This window comes from Caretta caretta, chromosome 6 (genome assembly GCF_965140235.1).
Source record: "Caretta caretta isolate rCarCar2 chromosome 6, rCarCar1.hap1, whole genome shotgun sequence".
Lineage (NCBI taxonomy): Eukaryota > Metazoa > Chordata > Testudines > Cheloniidae > Caretta > Caretta caretta.
The window spans coordinates 100,947,352-100,966,079 of NC_134211.1; the positions used below are offsets into that span (position 1 = coordinate 100,947,352).

At 40.7% G+C, this 18,728-nt stretch overlaps 1 protein-coding gene across 2 annotated transcripts in view; it reads right to left on the reverse strand.

Annotated features, from left to right (window-relative positions):
* Window positions 1–11,731: 11,731 nt before the first annotated feature.
* Window positions 11,732–18,728, reverse strand: part of CCDC88C (coiled-coil domain containing 88C) — a 135,601-nt gene continuing 128,604 nt past the window's right edge. Inside the window, exons 28-31 of one of the 2 annotated variants that reach the window (XM_048852687.2) lie at window positions 17,804–17,872; window positions 16,441–16,742; window positions 15,063–15,278; window positions 11,732–13,720 (exon numbers count right to left, since the gene is read on the reverse strand). In XM_048852687.2, coding sequence (XP_048708644.2) covers window positions 12,713–13,720; window positions 15,063–15,278; window positions 16,441–16,742; window positions 17,804–17,872 — 1,595 coding nt within the window. In that variant the 3' untranslated portion in view covers window positions 11,732–12,712. The remainder of the gene's footprint in view (window positions 13,721–15,062; window positions 15,279–16,440; window positions 16,743–17,803; window positions 17,873–18,728) is intronic. The other variant, XM_048852689.2, reaches the window with a different exon arrangement.

Below are 18,728 nucleotides of genomic sequence, written 5' to 3' on the forward strand. Positions count from 1 at the left end.
GTCATGACAGTCTGTGCCTTGAAGAGTTTACAAACTACAAAGGGCTAGAGAGGAAGTATTGCTACCTGTAATTGACAGATGGGATGGGGAACTGAGGCACTGGGAGATTAATTCATTTGTCTAAGGTCATATAGGAAGCCTGTGGCAGAGCTGGAACCTGAATCTGAGTTGCAATCCAGTGCCTTACCCACAAGTCCATCTGTTCTCCTCCAGGACAAAGAGATGCACATTAGAAACGGCACAAAGTATATTAAACACTGCAGAACACAGGTGTAGACACACACACACCATCAAATAAATAAATAAAAATCCATGCCAGTTTGGAGCATGGGATAGGTCCAGATAGGATCCATCCATTAAAAGAGAAGGTGCGAGCTATTGGGAACGTTGCTATATCCCCAAAGGTTTCAGAGCACAGATATTTTTGGCAGCCTTAAACTATTATAGAAGATCTGTGTCAAATTTATCAGTATTAAGCAAACTACCTGAATTTTTAATTAAAAGAAAATATTAAATGGATTTTGGCCAAGAGCCAAAAATAAGGTTGTGCTAGGGGGCACTGACTTCCTGAGTGTCTCCTAGCAGCTGGGTGTGGTACTGCAATCTTTTCCCTATGCCTGGCCACCCTTATAGGTTGCCAGTCTTGCTAGGTGGGTCTTCAGTGGCTTAGCACTCCGGCCAAGTCACACAGTCAAATGGACTCCTTCCAGGATGATAAAAGGTTCACCAAAGTGTCTGCCCTCACCAGGGTCTTCAGCTCCATCTCTGGGCTCTGTACATTCAGCCCTCTGCTTAGACTTCTAAAGGAGCTTTGTCCCCTTCTCAAAGCAGAGGCCAATTCGCCAGTGGGTGGTGGAAGAACATAGACCTGCCCACACCTCTGGGTCCCAATCCAGGGACCTTATCCACAGCAGCTGCGTATGGCCTCCTTTAATAAGTTGCTGCTGTTTTCCCTGGGCTCTTCCCACCTTGTCCATTTGTCTGCACCCATTACAGTAGGGTTACAGTTCTCATGCCCCCCCCCTCTCTCTGGTCCAGTAAATGTAGCCAGTCAAGCTCCTTTGGCCAGATAGAAGCACCCTTCCGGTCCCAGCCAGGAACTGGCCTGCTAAGCTCATACAGCTCTTTTTATCTGAGCCTGCTGGGCTCTGATTAGCTGCTTCCATGTTGTCATCAAAATAAAGGTAAGGGTAACCACCCGTCTGTATACAGTGCCATAAAATCCCTCCTGGCCAGAGGCACAAAAACCTCTTATCTGTAAAGGGTTAAGAAGCTCAAGTAACCTGGCTGGCCAAAAGGATCAATAAGGGGACAAGATACTTTCAAATCTGGGGGGTGGGGGGGAAAAGGCTTTGTCTGTTCTGTTTGGCTTTTGCCAGAGACAGAACAAGAAAACAAGCACTCCAACTCCTTAGTAAGTATTTAGCAAGGAAATGCGTTAGATTGTCTTTTGTTTTGGCTTCTGATTTTCTCTGTGCTGAGAGGAGGGTGTATTCCTGGTTTTTCTTTTTGTAACTTTAAGGTTTTACCTAGAGGGAAATTCTCTGTGTATTGAATCTAATTGCCCTGTGAGATTATCTCCCATTCTAATTTCACAGAGGTGCTTCTTTTACCTTTTTCCTTTCTAATAAAGTTCTGTTTTTTTTAAGAATCTGATTGGGTATTTTTAGTGTCCTAAAAAACCCAAGGCTGCTGGTCTGTGCTCATCTTGTTTATTCTCAAGCCTCCCCAGGAAAGGGGGGTGTAGGGCTTGGGGGGATATTTTGGGGGAATAGGACTCAAAGTGGTCCTTTCCCTGATTCTTTGTTAAATCACTTGGTGGTGGCAGTGTTTACCTAATCCAAAGTACAAGGGAGAATTTGTGCCTTGGGGAAGTTTTAACCTAAGCTGGTAGAAATAAGCTTAGGGGGTCTTTCATGCAGGTCCCCACATCTGTACCCTAAAGTTCAGAGTGGGGAGGGAACCCTGACACATATGTCCTCCCTGGGCAGACCTGCGGGACCCACCTCCACTGTTTTTTTCCTGGGGAGGGTGTAGTAGGCTCACTGGGCCTCCAGGAGGGGGCCACAAAGGGCCAGGTAAACCCCATCGCAAAAATCTTTCAGGAAGCAAAATGAAAATTGTCTAGTTCCATCACCTTTTAATCAAAACCTTCCTGTGTTATTAGCATATGATGCCTCTCTTGTTGGATTAGTAATTTCAAATATATGTAAAGAAAAACCCATAGCATTTGCTTCCAGGATATTATCGAAGGCTGGGAGGTGTTACTCTTAAATAAAGAGCCGCTAGGCATTGTTTTGGGGTAATTATGTTTCATTAATACCTGTGTGGAGAAAAATCCACCTTGATCACAAGCCCCTGGTAATGACACTAGATCGAAAGGCAAACACTTCACCTTTAGCAGCAGCCAGAGTGCAGAGAGAAACGTTCATGTTAGCTGCATGGTCGACGTAAGCTGTTAGCGAGACATGCTAACACTGATGCATTATCCCAACTGCCACTGAAAGTGGACAGATGATCAAAAATAATATTGGTGAACAGAATCTCTTTTCTAGACCCCCGAAGTCTGATGATTAAACCCCTGATTTCCAGAGGTGCTGAACACTGGAGCTCTACCTGAAGTCAACAGGAGTTGTGGCTGATCAGTGTCTCTGGAAATCAGACTCTTGGATGCTGGACACATCATTTTCCCTTAGAATCCACTGTAAAGGAATTATTTTTATGCCTCATTCTCTAAAGCAGGCATCTTGGATGGAGTTGTATCTCCACTTCTTGACGCCCCCCCCCCCACCCCCAAAAAAGAAGAAACCAGACCACAGTAAAACCCAGCAAACCCACCATAGTTGTGGTTGTTTTTTGTTTTGTCCATCCATTAAATACAACTCTTCTCAGTCCAGTTCATTGAGGCGGAAGCTGTACGGCTTGAGAGTAACTTGCCTCTGGCTGTGTCTGTTGGCAAACATCCTGAGAAGCTTTTAAAAGGAGAAAACAAAACACATGTGAATGTAGTTGCTGTAAAGCACACAGCTCAGCTATGGGGGTTTCTGGAGAGTTCGGAAGTGTTAATGGAGGATTGGCTGAAGTATGGGGCGATTCCTTTCAGGAGCACAGTTAATTCACAAGTAACTAGAACAAACTCTACTGCCATTAACACACACACACACACCTACCCCTCTCCCTCCTCCCCACCTCACTTAAAAAGAAAAATGTAATGACAGTACTTATAGTCTTTTCTCTCTAATGAATTATTCAAAACTGAGTTAACTATTCTGTGCATGTGACAATAATTCTTTCCGTTTTGCATTGGGAGACTGTCTTACTTTTGTGATGATTAATTAGCCCCATTGGGAAAGGGTAACTTCTGGTAGGCAAGTGGCATAACCAAAAAATGCTGTGCTTAAAAATGAACAGGGCTAAACTGGTACTGTTAATGTCAGTTACTAATTACAGGGCCATTGTTAATTAATTTAGACTTGATGTGGGAGAATACATCCAAAATTTGAATGGAAGTTTGCAAATACAATTTGGATGCTATTCATCACCCTTTTAATTTTTTCCATACATTTTTTTGCATGAGTGATTTTTTTATTATTATTATTCACATGAACGTTTGCACATGGTGACATTCTCCTTTTCCACAAAGGCTAACTCCACAAGTGTTTATCTACATTTTTCCTACAGTTTATGTTTCAATCATCCAATAAGAGAACAAACAACCCAGTGGCTCAAATGACCAGTCACGCAATGACTAACATATGATCCAGGACATAAATAAAAGGAGCAGCTTTTACAGTGGGTGTACAATAGCATAGCTCCTTGACAATTTATACCAGCTGAGGATCTACTCCAAAATTTCGATATACTGTACCTTCAGCTTGCACTCATCTCTGCTTGAGCTCCGGCTAAGGGCAAATGTTGTTATGAAAAGTTGAGTAAAATCCTTTCAGACATGTGAGTCTTGTGAGGATGGGGAGACAAATATCTTCCACTTTTAAAAAACATACCCCAGAGAAATAACTCCAAAACTAGCTGACTGCTGTAACAGCCTGTAAATGGTGCTCATTGAGGTAGGTGGATATGACAGTATTGTAAAAAGAAATTGACAGGATATTAATAAAGTTAAAAGCAGTAGAAAAATCAGTGATGAGATGAATAAGAGGTTACATGATAGAGCCATAAAAATGGTATAGAGAACAAAGATTGGCTGTTTCAAGAGTATGTACTGTGGGAAACATGATAAAGCACCTGGGATAAAATCCTGGCTCCACTGAAGTCAATGGAAAAACTCTCAGTGGGGCCACGATTTCACTTCTTATCTCAACCGGCAGGGAGTGTCAATAATAGTTTGGAAAAAAAAAACCCAACAAAATTAACAAATAGTTTTTCTGTAATGGTCATGGCATACACAGAATACATGATGGTGTGGTGTGATATAAATGTGTTCATTGGCATTAATTTGGAATTATCTGCATAATTAATTTATGATTTTGTTTCTAGTGAACAACTTGTTCATCACAGACTCATACTGAAAAATCCCTTATACCACTTCACCTCATCTCTTTAGAGTTTCTAAAATCTAATTCACTTGTCACCATTAAACCAGTTACTTTACTGTATTGCTCTCAGCTTGGCTAATGAAAGATGGACGACTAGTCAATTTTACTCTTGGTTACCGTTGAGTTTCTAGTCAACTTTCACTTCCAGAGTCTTCAGCACACCAAGGATGAAATTTTTACATGGCAAACACTGCATTAGCATAAACGATTAAATCCATTAGAATGCAACATACTGTGGGAACATTTCTATTGATTCTACTTACAAAACCTAAACTTGGGGCCAAATATGATCTGACAAAGTCTTGTTAACTTCTGCAATTGTTGATATTGCTGCTTATATAAACAAGGAAACAGACTCTTGGTCATGGGGGCTCCAGGAGGAACATAAAATTCTGTGGTAGGTTGAATGGAATTCAGTATTTTCCAAAATCAGCAAGGAAGGAAATGCTCTTTTGAGCTTATAAAACAATGGAAATAAAGTGGAAAGTTAAACTATTTAAAAATGTAAGTCCAAAATGGTAGAAAGTCCCTCAATATATACAGAATGTTATGGCCTCTTTTAAATGTGTATATACTTCTATTGTTATTTTATACTACCAATTAATTCTTCCAAAGGTTTAGCCAACAGGGTTTTCTATACAACAAACCTAAAATACTGCAAAGCCTCCTGTCCAAAAATAGCTATGAAGTCTAGCACCATTAAAATCTTGCTATGTGTATTAAGAATTTTAATACAGAAATATAGAAAATACATAAATCTCTGTAACCAACAGAAAACAAGTTTTGAAATTAGATTGAACAACATAATGTCTTTGGCCATTATTAACACACATGTACAGCATCATAAATTTACACAGTGCTGTACATGCACACATTACCTGACCTAGAGAGTTTACAATCTCAACTAGCCAATATCATGAAAATGAGCCAAAACAAGGTAATACAGCTGAGCTAAAGGAGAGCATGGGGATTATTTATGATGAGCTGGCAGGAAGAATTGCTGGTAGCAATGGGTTTTAAGGCAAGATGTGGAGAAGAGGGCTCTTGGTGGAGGAGAAAAGGGAGACTGGGTTTGTCAGGGTAGCATGACAGAAAGCCAGATTGTGAGTGGGGAAAGATGACTTAGGAAGCAGCAAGGTGACTGTATAGGGAAGCGCTAAGGAGCAACAGAGGGAATTGAGAGCAGATACACAGGTAGGGACAAGACTGTATCAGCATTGCCTTGTAGGAGAGGATTTGAAGCTTGAATTCGATGTTGTGAGAAACAGGAGGCCACAAAAGGGGCTTGTCAAGGTTCCTCCCCCACTCTGAACTCTAGGGTACAGATGTGGGGACCTGCATGAAAAACCTCCTAAGCTTATCTTTACCAGCTTAGGTCAAAACTTCCCCAAGGTACAAAATATTCCACCCGTCGTCCTTGGATTGGCCGCTACCACCACCAAACTAATACTGGTTACTGGGGAAGAGCTGTTTGGACGCGTCCTTCCCCCCAAAATACTTCCCAAAACCTTGCACCCCACTTCCTGGACAAGGTTTGGTAAAAAGCCTCACCAATTTGCCTAGGTGACGACAGACCCAGACCCTTGGATCTTAAGAACAATGAACAATCCTCCCAACACTTGCACCCCCCCTTTCCTGGGAAATGTTGGATAAAAAGCCTCACCAATTTGCATAGGTGACCACAGACTCAAACCCTTGGATCTGAGAACAATGAAAAAGCATTCAGTTTCTTACAAGAAGACTTTTAATAAAAAATAGAAGTAAATAGAAATAAAGAAATCCCCCCTGTAAAATCAGGATGGTAGATATCTTACAGGGTAATTAGATTCAAAAACATAGAGAACCCCTCTAGGCAAAACCTTAAGTTACAAAAAAGATACACAGACAGAAATAGTTATTCTATTCAGCACAATTCTTTTCTCAGCCATTTAAAGAAATCATAATCTAACACATACCTAGCTAGATTACTTACTAAAAGTTCTAAGACTCCATTCCTGGTCTATCCCCGGTAAAGACCAGCATATAGACAGACACACAGACCCTTTGTTTCTCTCCCTCCTCCCAGCTTTTGAAAGTATCTTGTCTCCTCATTGGTCATTTTGGTCAGGTGCCAGCGAGGTTACCTTTAGCTTCTTAACCCTTTACAGGTGAGAGGAGCTTTCCCCTAGCCAGGACAGATTTCAAAGGGTTTACCCTTCCCTTTATATTTATGACAGGGCTGATGAAGATGGTGTGACAGAAAAAGGCAACTGCAGTTCTAAGAGGTGGGAGGCCGCAAAGGTGACAGTAAAGAGAAGAAATGACTGTGGTGTAGTGAAGGCTTTTAGCAGTAGGGTAATGAAGAAAGGGCAGACTGTTGACATGAAATGATGAAGAGAGAAGAGGATTTGAACAGAGACTAGCGATGAGGGAAGAATTAAAGGACAGAGACGAGTCAAAGATAATATTGTGGGGATGGGACTGGGAGACAAAAAACGGAGACTGGAGTTGTCAATGGTGACGGAGAAGGTAGTTGCTGAAGAAGGAAAGAATGAGCAGACTGAGGTGGCAGGACATCCCACGGGAGAGGTCTGAAAGACAGCTGGAGTTGCAGGACACAACAGAGAGGGTGAATTTGGGAGTGGACGGTAGTTATGGAATCACCCCCACACAAGTGGTAGTTCAAACCCTTGGGAGTAGATGAGGTTGTTGAGATTGAAGGAGGAGGTGGCAGCAGCTGGGAATGGAACCCTGGCGGATGCCAACAGGCCAGAGCGAATGAGAATGGTGCAAGATAAGATGGGAGCTGGAAGAGCTGAGATTTGCTAAGGCCAAGAGAGGTGAGCATGTGGAGCAGTGCTGTGAAAGGCAGCACCAGATCAAGAAGAGCAATCATGCAGAAGTGCTCCCAGGATTTAGATAGGAATGGCTCATTAGTGACCTTTCTCAGGCTGTCTCAATGGGCTGGAGGGGATGAAATCTAGGCTAGAAGTAATCGAAACCTTGAGAAGAGCAGTGCAGTCAGTTTCTAGTACCTTGTCCATTATAGAGATGAAATGACAGTGGCACTGGTAATTCATGTGTTAACTAGAGTGGTAAGAAGGCTGCATATCAAAATTATTCAATTTAGTGAAATATTACAGTGAAGGTGCTTTAAAACACATAATTCTCCATGCAAAGGCCTAATTCAGAAGCTGTATTTGAGGCAGACTTATAAAAAAATGACCCAAATAACTTGTTTCTATTTTAAGCTGAGCAACTATATTGATGATACACAGGCATGTGCTATGCAGCATTTTGAGAAAGTGATTTTAGTGAGCACACTGACCCTAGAAACTGATTCTTTCCCACCCCACGCAGTTCTTTAAAAAAAAACCAAAACTTCTATTCACCCTGCACAAGAAATATTATGCAAAAACACAAGTTATGTAACATCAATGTATCGATTACTCAAAATTCATAAAGGCACCTGTGCAGCCAATAGACCAAATTTAGAAGTGATTTATAAAATGGTGTCAGAGTTAGACTCTCCCTTTATGCTAATTTACACCCCTTTACATTCAGGCTCCCCTAGATCTATTCTCTCCATGTGTTAAGGATTTGGAGTGTAATTTACACCCTAAGCAGCTGGGTTCTTTATATACACCATGTTATAGCTCCTCAGGGAATAAATTACCCCCACTTTAGACTTCCTGACACATGGGCAGAGTGAGTGTGAACAGGCTGAAGAAGAATCTGAGTGAAAGGGAATTTAAGTTACCCACCTTATGCATCACATTTGCCTCTGGACCAATTACAGCTTTACAAACTGTGCTGATACAAGGTCTGCTTGGGGCATACTGCTTGCTTCTCTCCATTCAATTTTGTATTACCATGAGACAGCTTCTTGCTTCAAAGCCCTGCATTCGGGCTAAAAAAACCCTAAAATCTCCAAGAGCCTCCCATATCAATACGTGTTCCCTGATCCTTAATGGTTTAACGTTTTTCACTCCTCAGCATACAAATTTGAAGATTAAATGGCATTACATAAATACACAGTGCTCACACACAAAAATTCAAATAACCGAAGAAAAATATTTCTTATAATTCACAAGCACTTGCAGCTTTTTTTCATAAATTCACAAGGAATTTGAGAAATGTTTGTAAAATATATATTTAAAGATGCAGGAAGACAATCTTGGGAGTCCCGTAACCTTCCAAATGCCCTGCAGAATGGTAAACTAATCATAATTTTAGAAACAGCACAAAGAGTTTGCTTCAGTGCATTACAAACATCTTTTTCCTGCTTCCAATTCAATAGTCTCTGGAGATGCCTTAGTTTTTTTCATTTGGTTCTCAAGCTGAAATATCCTGCTGGAAATTCTCATGGCCTTCTTTAATAATAATTATTATTGCACTGTTCTCTCCTCTTTCCCATACACTCCTTACATTCAGCTAATCCATAGGCTGTAAATCATTCCATGATTAATTGGAGATTCCCTCTGCATGCTTCAGAGATTTTCCTGGCTTAAAATTACTTACTTTAAACCAAATTAAAAAAAAAAAAAACCCAACCAACTCTCACCTACCCACAAACCAATTGGCTGATCAGAAATAATTTCCAACTATGTGGTGTGTGTCTGTCAATGTTCTAAACATACATGCTTTGTCCATTTTTACAAAGAGCTCCTACACTGCACTCCTTTATTATGGGAAAAAGTAACTTACATCTGGTATTCTGCTTTTTCAATTTCCTACACTTTAATCCCAGTTAAACTCAGAATAAACAGTCTGTATATTTGAAAGCCAACTTCAAACTCTGGGGCGCAGGAACAGAATATCCATTAGAGCAAACCCTCCTGTTACAAGGTTGCTCCTTAGAGGAGCAGGGCTTTACATTTCCTAACCAGGCCATACTAGATGAGATAGCATCAGTGAACAACATGTGTTTATCAAGAAGTACTGTACATACGAGCTGCTTTTTTAATTCAAGAGATTAACAAGGTCACTCAGGTGGTGGTGTTTTTAAAATAAAAATTACTCACTTATATTTAACAGCCTCACCCATTTCTGCGTATGAGTGCATTGCATAGTGAGAGTATTTCCATGGGCACAAGGCTTGACTACAAATCTACTCACACTTATGGACAGATTCTCCAGAGCTCAGCAGTCAAGGGGTCGATCTCTTTGGAAAAATCTGTCCACTTATTTGGGTGCCTAACTATGAACAGCATTTTTTTGGAAAATCTGGCCCTTACTGCAAAACATGATCACCAGAGAGAAAAAAAAAGCCATGACTATTGCTCTCTCACAGTCTGCTATTTAAGAGGTGAGGGGGCTATAAATTTACTTTGAATTTTTAAAGTAACAAAGCAAAATAAAAGCAACCCTTTCTAAACCTCACATCTCATTTTACACCCACCCACTTCCTAGAACATAGAATGATAGCTATAAGGAAAATAGTGGTACTATGGAAATTAAAGCAAGGATGGATCTATTACATCACCTGGTTCACATCCCTGTCAGCACTAGAGACTGTTCTTCCTAGTACTTTTTCCATTAGTTTGTATTAGGAAATCAGCTTATCTAGCCTATTTTAAAATTTGTCAAATGTTGGGGATTCCACTGCTTCCTGAGGGAATTCTATTGTATTGAGGCAGGGGATTCCCTGTCTCAAAGGCCTTTCCAGAGGGAGCGAAATGTTCCAAGTGCTCACACTGAATAGAAAATGAGTGGACTGATATACTCGTAGCAAAGATTTTATAGCCACCAAGTCTATTAAAGATCAAGTGATAATGATGTATACATTGAACAGACTGCTGTATAACATCCCTATAACAGAGCACTCACCTTTGCCTACTCACTCTTTAATGTTAATTCTCTTGATAGTTTGAGTGCTACAGCACAGGATATTAGGCTCACACTGGCTTTGGTTTTTAAGACCACTTTAAGATCTAGTCACTGTTACAATTTGCGTTTTTAAAGTTATGTGATGCACTTAGATATGAGATAGAGGCAGTATAAGTTTAAATAAGACAAATAGGCATTAAAACACCTCACATGCCAGTTTAATAAATAATTAGAAACATTGTTTTTCAAGTTGAAGAGATCAAGGCTGTGATGAAACTCGTGTGTCCTCATCAAATCAGAGCTGCTACAATGACTGTAATCTCGCAGATAGGGTTCTAACTCTTTAGTAGTTTAACCTGGAGGTCAGTGAATATATCCAAGCAAACTCTTGGATGAAGGATTTTTAAAAGAGGAGAATGCAGTAGATAAAGACATGCCTTTTTGGAAATGCCTCTAGACTGAAATAGCAGGGAATGTTGCAAGTCACTTTACCAGTTCCTCAGTTTGGAGATAATGTTTATCCACGTTTGTAAGGTGCTTTGAGATTGATGCATGAAAAGTGTTATGTAAATTCATACCTGTTAAATATCAACAATTGTGCTTGGTGTTGTTTAAAATGATCTCTGCTCAGAAATGTTTACATCTAAGTGCCTGATCCTACGAAGGCATGCCTGTCATTTAATTCACAATTTGTTGCCCTGAAGCCCTCATTAAGGAGATTACAGTCTAAACAATATCAATTTATAATAAAGCTAATATGGAAATATTGTACAGAGAAGTGTGACTATATTGTTTGTGAATACTTTTCAGTATTAAAATAAATTTACACAAATCTCCCAGACTCAGATCTAGCCCCATCTCTGTGAATCTGGGATTTTCTAAAGGAAAAAATATATCCCACCAATTTTTTTTTAATCTTTTATTATAAACAATCCTGTAGTTTTCAGAATGTGATTGCTACATACTATATAACAAAAACATTCCTAGCTGACCTAATATCAGTTTAAAATTGCTTACATATGTCTTTTACTATATTAAATCGGAACCAGTGTAAGGAAAATCTTAAAATTCTTTAGGGATTTAGTCTATCATAAGGAAAATACCTTTACAAAACGAAATAGAATTAAAGACACACGTTTCATCATATATACATAAGCAGCTGATGAAACTCCTGACAGACACATATGAGAAATTTTATTTGAGCATAAATAGATTTTTAAAAGTAGATTTCTTTCTCATGTATATAACATTATTTTGGTTTCTACACTGAACAAGTTCTTTAAGACAGAAACAAAGACTTCATCATATGGGAGAGATTCCTGTATATTACTTAGGACATGGGCAATCATGCACATGAGGATGAAAGAAGAAGTGATAGCACATTTATTAATACAGTTTACACAGCACTCCTGTACAATGATTTAACTTTTCATTTACATGTGTACAAGTCACCTTTGTACATGGGATGCCATTTTTGCAACACCATTGAAATCAGGCATCTCCCTGAACAGGCTGTATCAGTTCCAGTGTTTGTATAAAAGATAAAGCAAGTGTCAAAAGGCAGCACCACTTAGCTTTCAGAATTGAGGATCTGCTGAACTGTGCGTGTAGTGCAGGCAGTGAGGCAAGTACACTGACCTCTTTGTGTTCAAACAGTTCCCAATGTGAACGGTTAACATGGGACTCTTTAATTCTAGTCCTCCTATTTATAAAATGCAGCTGTTACAAACATAATTGCTTTTACTTAGACCCACTGCAAAGCCATACACTTTTGCCCTTCAGCTTTTCTTTAAGCTACTGCAAGCGTCTGGTTCTTTTCCCCAGGGAGGAGTTTGGATTTTACATGATCTTTTCTGCTATCTTAAGCCATTTTTCAAAATTACGGCTGAATTCAACACAGTTAAATATGACCCATGGATGTTTCTTTAATGCAGAATCTGGGGGAACATGGGGGGAGGGCAGTATGAAGATAGGGAGAGGGGGTGACCAATTGTCAGAGAGTGGTGAGCCCTCACAGATCCCCTTGTCTTCAGCTGGATTTGCGAGTGCTCAGCACTTCTGAAAATTAGGCCGAAAGTGTTTTGTGGGAGTCTATAAGAGGTCCACTTTGTTTTAGGCACTATAGTGTGAAAGGAAAGGCCCTGGTTTGGCTGTTCAGGTCTTTGTTTTAACCATGAAAATGTCCTTTTTTCCATTAAAAACCAATGGCTGGAAGGCATTTAGACAAACTAGAAAATGAGGTGCAGGTAATGCCTTTTAAGACCTGCCACAGTGTCTAGACAAACGCCACTACCAAATTCCACCCAAATGTCACTAGCTTAAAACACGTTACCAAGAGAATCAATGAATTACACACATCCATACTCATACCAGACAGTCTGCTGGTCCCCATGGGGATCTGGAGATCCAGGAGTGCTCCTGGAGCTGCCCCCTCTGTTGGATTCCTCTATTCCCCCTGCACCAGTGTGGTCTTCTGGTGACCTACTCTGGCATTTGATAATGAGGGCATCACTCCGACTTTGCCCTCGGGTAACATCGCCCTCAGTGTTACTAGAGGCAGCTCTGACAGGAGTCACGGTGGCCACTTCCCCGGAGCGTGGGGCTGGCTTGGATTTGACTTTAGCCGGTGTATATTGTGTGGGTGGATAGTGTTGCCCAGGCACTGTACTCGCTCGTTCCTGTTGCTGCACACTGTTGGCAGCGGCGGAAGACTGATGAAAAGAAAGAGGCCTCTCCTCCTTTGGAGGTGCCAGAGAAAGACGTCTCACGTCAAGCTGCCGACAACGGGAATCGACACCTTGCAAGGTGCACGCTGCCTTTGCAGACTGTGGCCTGTCTCGTACGGTAGCATGAGAGCCTGGGGGCACAGAGAGCCGCAAGGTCTGACTGCCAGAGTCTTTGCCAGCACGCACATCTGCACCCAGCTTTTGAGGGCTCTCCTGTCTGTATGTCTCGGGGCCTGTGGCTCTCAGGAGGTCTGCAGAGGCCAGACTAAACGCTCTGCTCAGTGAGGCATTCCTCTGGCTCATCGTACTGGTCTGCTGCGGTTGTGCCATCTGCCTCAGCCCATTGAGTGGCTGATGTGGTAGTGTGGGAGGAAGTTTAAGAGATCCTGTGGAGTTTGCCAGCAGCTCAGATTCAGCTGGTCTAAGGTTGGGTTTGACATAGTGTCCAGGTTTAGCCACTCTCCCCTCTTCACTGGCAATGGTCATTTTTATAGTTGGTGACACATAGCTGGTAGGCATCTTAGCTGTCTCCTTTCTACCTGGCTGACCCAGCTGGTTCCCAACAGGAGGGGGTTCATTTGCTTTTTTAAAATAATCACTCAGCAAGTCATCTCTGCTACTGGAAGTGTCCTACGGGGAGAAAATACACACATGGCACATTAAAGGCAACACTGTTATAAGGAAAATGCGTTCAGTGAGCAATTTTTCTCTCAAGGATGTCACAACATAATTCCACACATCAAGCAACCCAGGGATGAACACAAAGTAAATGTATGAGAGAGAGCACATGGCACTACGTACAACATGCCTCACCTTCAAAGCGCTTTATGCACTAATTGGTGTGTCAGTGTCAACTTTTGAGGGACCCTCAACATCTTATATAAAACCACTTATTTCGTGTCTATAGCTGAGGGCACTGGAGGAAAGAATATCTAAATGCAGATCAATGAGTTACATGATGACTAAAATTAGATTGTGACAGCCTTATTTGCCAGTTTAATTGTCACCAGTTAAAGAAATTCATCTTGATAGCACCCTGGGCTGCAGCTCTTTTGCTTCATTTAGTATCGGGCACTTTAGTGCACATCAGTGATTGAGCGTTTGTCATTTCTAGAACGCAGGCTGTTACGGACAACACCTTGTTCCAATATTAGTGAAACAACAGGTGATTACTCTGAGTGGACATGTGCTAGCAGCCTACTATAGGGCAATTTCATTGGGCTTGGGTTTTTTTGGACCAAGGCCAACATACTGCACATATTAGATGCTGTATGTACAATAGATGAATGATTGATCATCCAGAAATTAATGTGCAATATTCTGAAGGCAAATAATTAACCTGGCCATAAAATAAAATGCACAATAAATACTTAATGGAGATGGACTCATGCAAAACATACGGATGACATTATCAACTGCTGTTGAGGTATTAGTACAAGGCATGCTGTGAACAGTTAATGGGCATGTTAGTTATAAAAAGAATGTGCTGAAACAACCTGATGTATTTCATTTCTTTGCTCTTCTCTGGGGTAGTACGTCATGGTTTAATATAGCTTTTCATTTCACTAGCGTTTAGAGAGAAGGTTACTTCCAGTAGCAAAACCCATTTTGCTCATAGTAAAAAGTAATAGTTATAAAACAGCAGCTCATAATTCCATACTGTGTCAGAAGCATTCCAGGTTCAATCAAATGCTAAGAGTCTGGGTTATTTTTTATGTTAGTCTAAATCTCTGTTGTGCATGTTAAAATTAGAGGGCCACCATATTGTGCTATTACAATCCTCCCACCAAATAGGGGCTCATGCTCAACACTAGAAATACTTTAGGAATCGTTAATATGAGTAATTTGGCTACTTTAGTTTTTAAACTAAAGTGGTGATGAAACATTAAAACAAGCTTCCATAGGCGTTAACGTGCTTGCAGGCTGGAGTGAGGGGGTGAGCCGTTAACTGCACAGTGATAGCGATGGATACCCTGGGGATATACAGCGAAGTTGCTCTCCTACTCCCCCTGCCAGTTCTGTGGCTCACACTGTCACAACACGAATGACTGAGGACTGGTTCGACTGAACACGAAGGTTCCTGATGGAGGGAATGAGATGGGAAATGGCAGGAGGGGTACAGTGCATCAGCTTCTAACAGAAATTGGTGCAATGAGATAATTTCGGTCTCATTTAAGATGTGTCGCCGCTGAAAAGGAACAAGGATGACAGAAAGAATGAAAATGGAGACATGAATCACATGGTTACAGACAACGAGTGTTTTGCATTCAACTAATTTACACCTAGGGGACTCAGAACAAGGGACTAGGGTACATTTTAAAAGGTTTGTCTTAAACATTGAGGACCAAAATTCACTGATGTCATAAGAGGGTGGGACTCCGATGACATCAGTAATGCTACTGGGCTGTTGATGTACCATTAACTTTCACTCACTTATGCCAGCAGTGAATTTGGTCTGAAGACATCAACATGTTTTGTATTGCGACATTTCACAAGACTGATATGCACCATCACTAAGCGATACAAGACATTTACAAACAAATGCATATTATTTCCTATAAAACATCTTTAAGAGCATAGTGAAATACGGTAGGATTGATTTCACCAACAGCACAACAGTACCACATGGTTCATAGAAACAGATAACACAATCCAGGGGAACAGAGACTTCCCTCCCCCAAATCCTTAATAAAATCCCTCTGAAAAAATTGGATCATGAGGATTTTTTTAAATAGAGCAGACCTTCTTTAAGATGCTCACTTTATCATTCAATTAATGATGCTCATCAAGCTTCAGTTTTTGGCAGAGTTTTAGCAGCCAAGAACTGTATCAAAGGTTCAGATGATTAAAATTTAATTCTGTAGAATACTGCACAGAACAGTTACTAGCTCACAAATAATTAAAACTCACCTAAACTTAGAGCTGGTGGAATAATGGGAAAGTTAAATCACAAAGAATTAATAGATGAAAAAAATACCAATATTCCAACAAATATCACTTGCAATGAATTATTTCACTAGTTCTAGCTACAAATATAAAAATAAACTAAGAGGATATTTGTGATGTATTATCCTTAGGTTTTTTTTTTTGAGGGGGGGGATGTTCGCTTAAATGCTGATTTCCAAAATTCATAGCTCACAATGAGCTTTGTGTAGCTCGAAGGCTTCTCTTTCTCTCACCAACAGAAGTTGGTCCAACAAAAGATAATACCTCACCCACCTTTCCTCTCTCATGAGTCTCACAGTCAGTAGTGAGAATCTCACTGTATTTCTTATTTTGTCCCCTCCCTGTCAGATCAGCTTGGAATATTTTCATGTCACCTGAGATAGCTATAGTTTTATTTTACGTACACTCGGTGGGGATAACTTGTTGGTCTCTTCCAGAAACTCTTCCAAAGTCACCATGTCATTGCCAGGAGAAGCAGATCGCTGCCTGCCAGCATAGGATTGGGTTGGGTTACTCCTCTGAGGTATGTCGTAAGAGATTGAGCCATTCCTGTGAAGGGAGGGGTCTTGTCTGTTGTTAGAGGTTAAGATGGCAGAAGTGGAATGACAGATGTAGCTGTCTCTGGGCAAGGCAGGTGTGTCTCTACTTGGCACCATATCTTCACTGCTGAGGCTCTCAGATCTGCCGTGGATATGATCTGAAGAACCTGAGGAGGGGAATAAGCAGCATTAAAAACACTTATTTTCCTCTATTTTAGCAGAATGTCAACTCCCTACTGAGGTAAGTATGTATGATTCAGTTCCTTTTCCATGCTGAATATGTCAACTAAAATTGGACTTTACAATCATCATTTCCTCCTCCCCAAAACCATATGAAATCAAAGATTCAGAATACCAGGAACAGTATATATTCCAAAGCTTCAAAAAGGAATCCAGTTAAATGAGCCGAGGTACTTGCCCCCAGAACAGGAGTAAGAAGTTCTACTTCATGAGCCAGATTCTGAGCCACAACAGAAGAGCACACAACAAAAGTCAGCTTTGCACTATCTTGATCTCGGGGCTGTTGTGTGCAGGGCCAGTCCTCAAGTACAAGGTACAGCAGCCTTGATGCTCCTCTAAATTATGCTGGTTGCTAATGGTCCTAGGGAGTTGAAACAGCCACCAGGGGGTTGGTACAGTGTGGTAGCATCCTGGCCACATCCCTTCCTATGGCCAGGCTCTTTGCTAGAAGCAGGGATGACAGCTGAGCCTCCGTGTCAGCTCTGTGGCACTAAAAGAGCCTCCTAGCCCTGGCTTTGTGCCAACTTGAGAGCCAGAATTTGCCAGTGAGGCAGCAAAAAGTGGCTTCACTACGTTTAGCCTAATAGGTTTATCCTTGTCAATAGACAGAACTCTAGCAACTTAGAGGGCATGTTTATCTTATGAAGTTGTGCACAGAATGAGAATGCTGGAGAACTGCTTGCGTATACAGACAGAGTTTAAGTCTGGACTTTCATCCATCAGAATACCCCAAAATGATGCCTGTGATATGGCAAAAGAATTGGTCTCTCTCTGTCCTAGAATTCAGGCCATGTTAGTCATGTTCACACTTTAAAAAATTATTCTTGCTAGCATTGTTTCAAGTCTCTGGGGTAGCCAGGCCCCTGCTCAGATTACAAAACCATGTTATTTGTTCAAGCCCAACTGGAAAGAAAAGAAAATGCTTTGCATGCAATTCAATTTCATTTCCTGTTCGGCAGAGGGCACCTCAGCTCTGAAAATATCTTACCTTTCAAGTTGAGAGGTGAACTATTGCTGGATGCATTTCGACTGTTCTCTAAACTATTTGGCTTGGAAACTGTAAAGAAACAGGAATATTAAGTTCATGAGCACATAACAAGGTCAAAAGTGCCTAAGAGCCCAAGTTCCATTGATTTTCAGTGAGACTTTGGATGCTAAATGCCTAAGTGACTTTTGAAAATATGACTTTGGTACTTTTGAAAATTTTACCAGAATGTGATGTACATCAAGTGAGAACCTGGACACAACACAAATCAACCCTATTCTTCCTTTTTCAGGTGTTTAAGAACATCTCATTGTCTTACTACCATTTTGTGCAGAGAAATGTATTCTTCAGTTCGCTTCTACAGTAATTATGTTTGCCACAAAGAGAAATTTTAATGATGAAAAGGGCTAATGTGATGTTACGTTTGATATACTAAGGTAGTTTTTATTGGTCCAACTATGAAACATGCATTTTTATTTAAAACGTTTTCTCTTTCTTCTCCTCTATTTTCAAGATCCTTTTTAGAGGCGAGCTAAGGAATTTTTAGTGCTGTTAACCAGCTTGCAAATTCAAAGTCCTCCAGGAAGGGACTTATTACCCAGAGCTGTTGCTACCACCCCCGAAGAAATCTACTATGGCTGATTCCTTCCCTCCCTGTTATATGTAAATATTGATCTTAAAAATCAGTGCATGCACTGAACATGCTGCTGCTGAGGCAGGTCAGTTTGTCTTGATTAGGAATTTCTTCTTTTTTTTTTTATAAGTTTCGTTGGGAAATAATGAATTTTTTTTTTAAATCTTAAGATATAAATAAAACATTTGGATCTAAAACCCTAAAGAAATTACTAATAAACAATTTCACATCATTTTATAATCCGAGTTTAACTATAATGGCCTATGGGGGTTTGTTTAGACATTATGAAGCAGG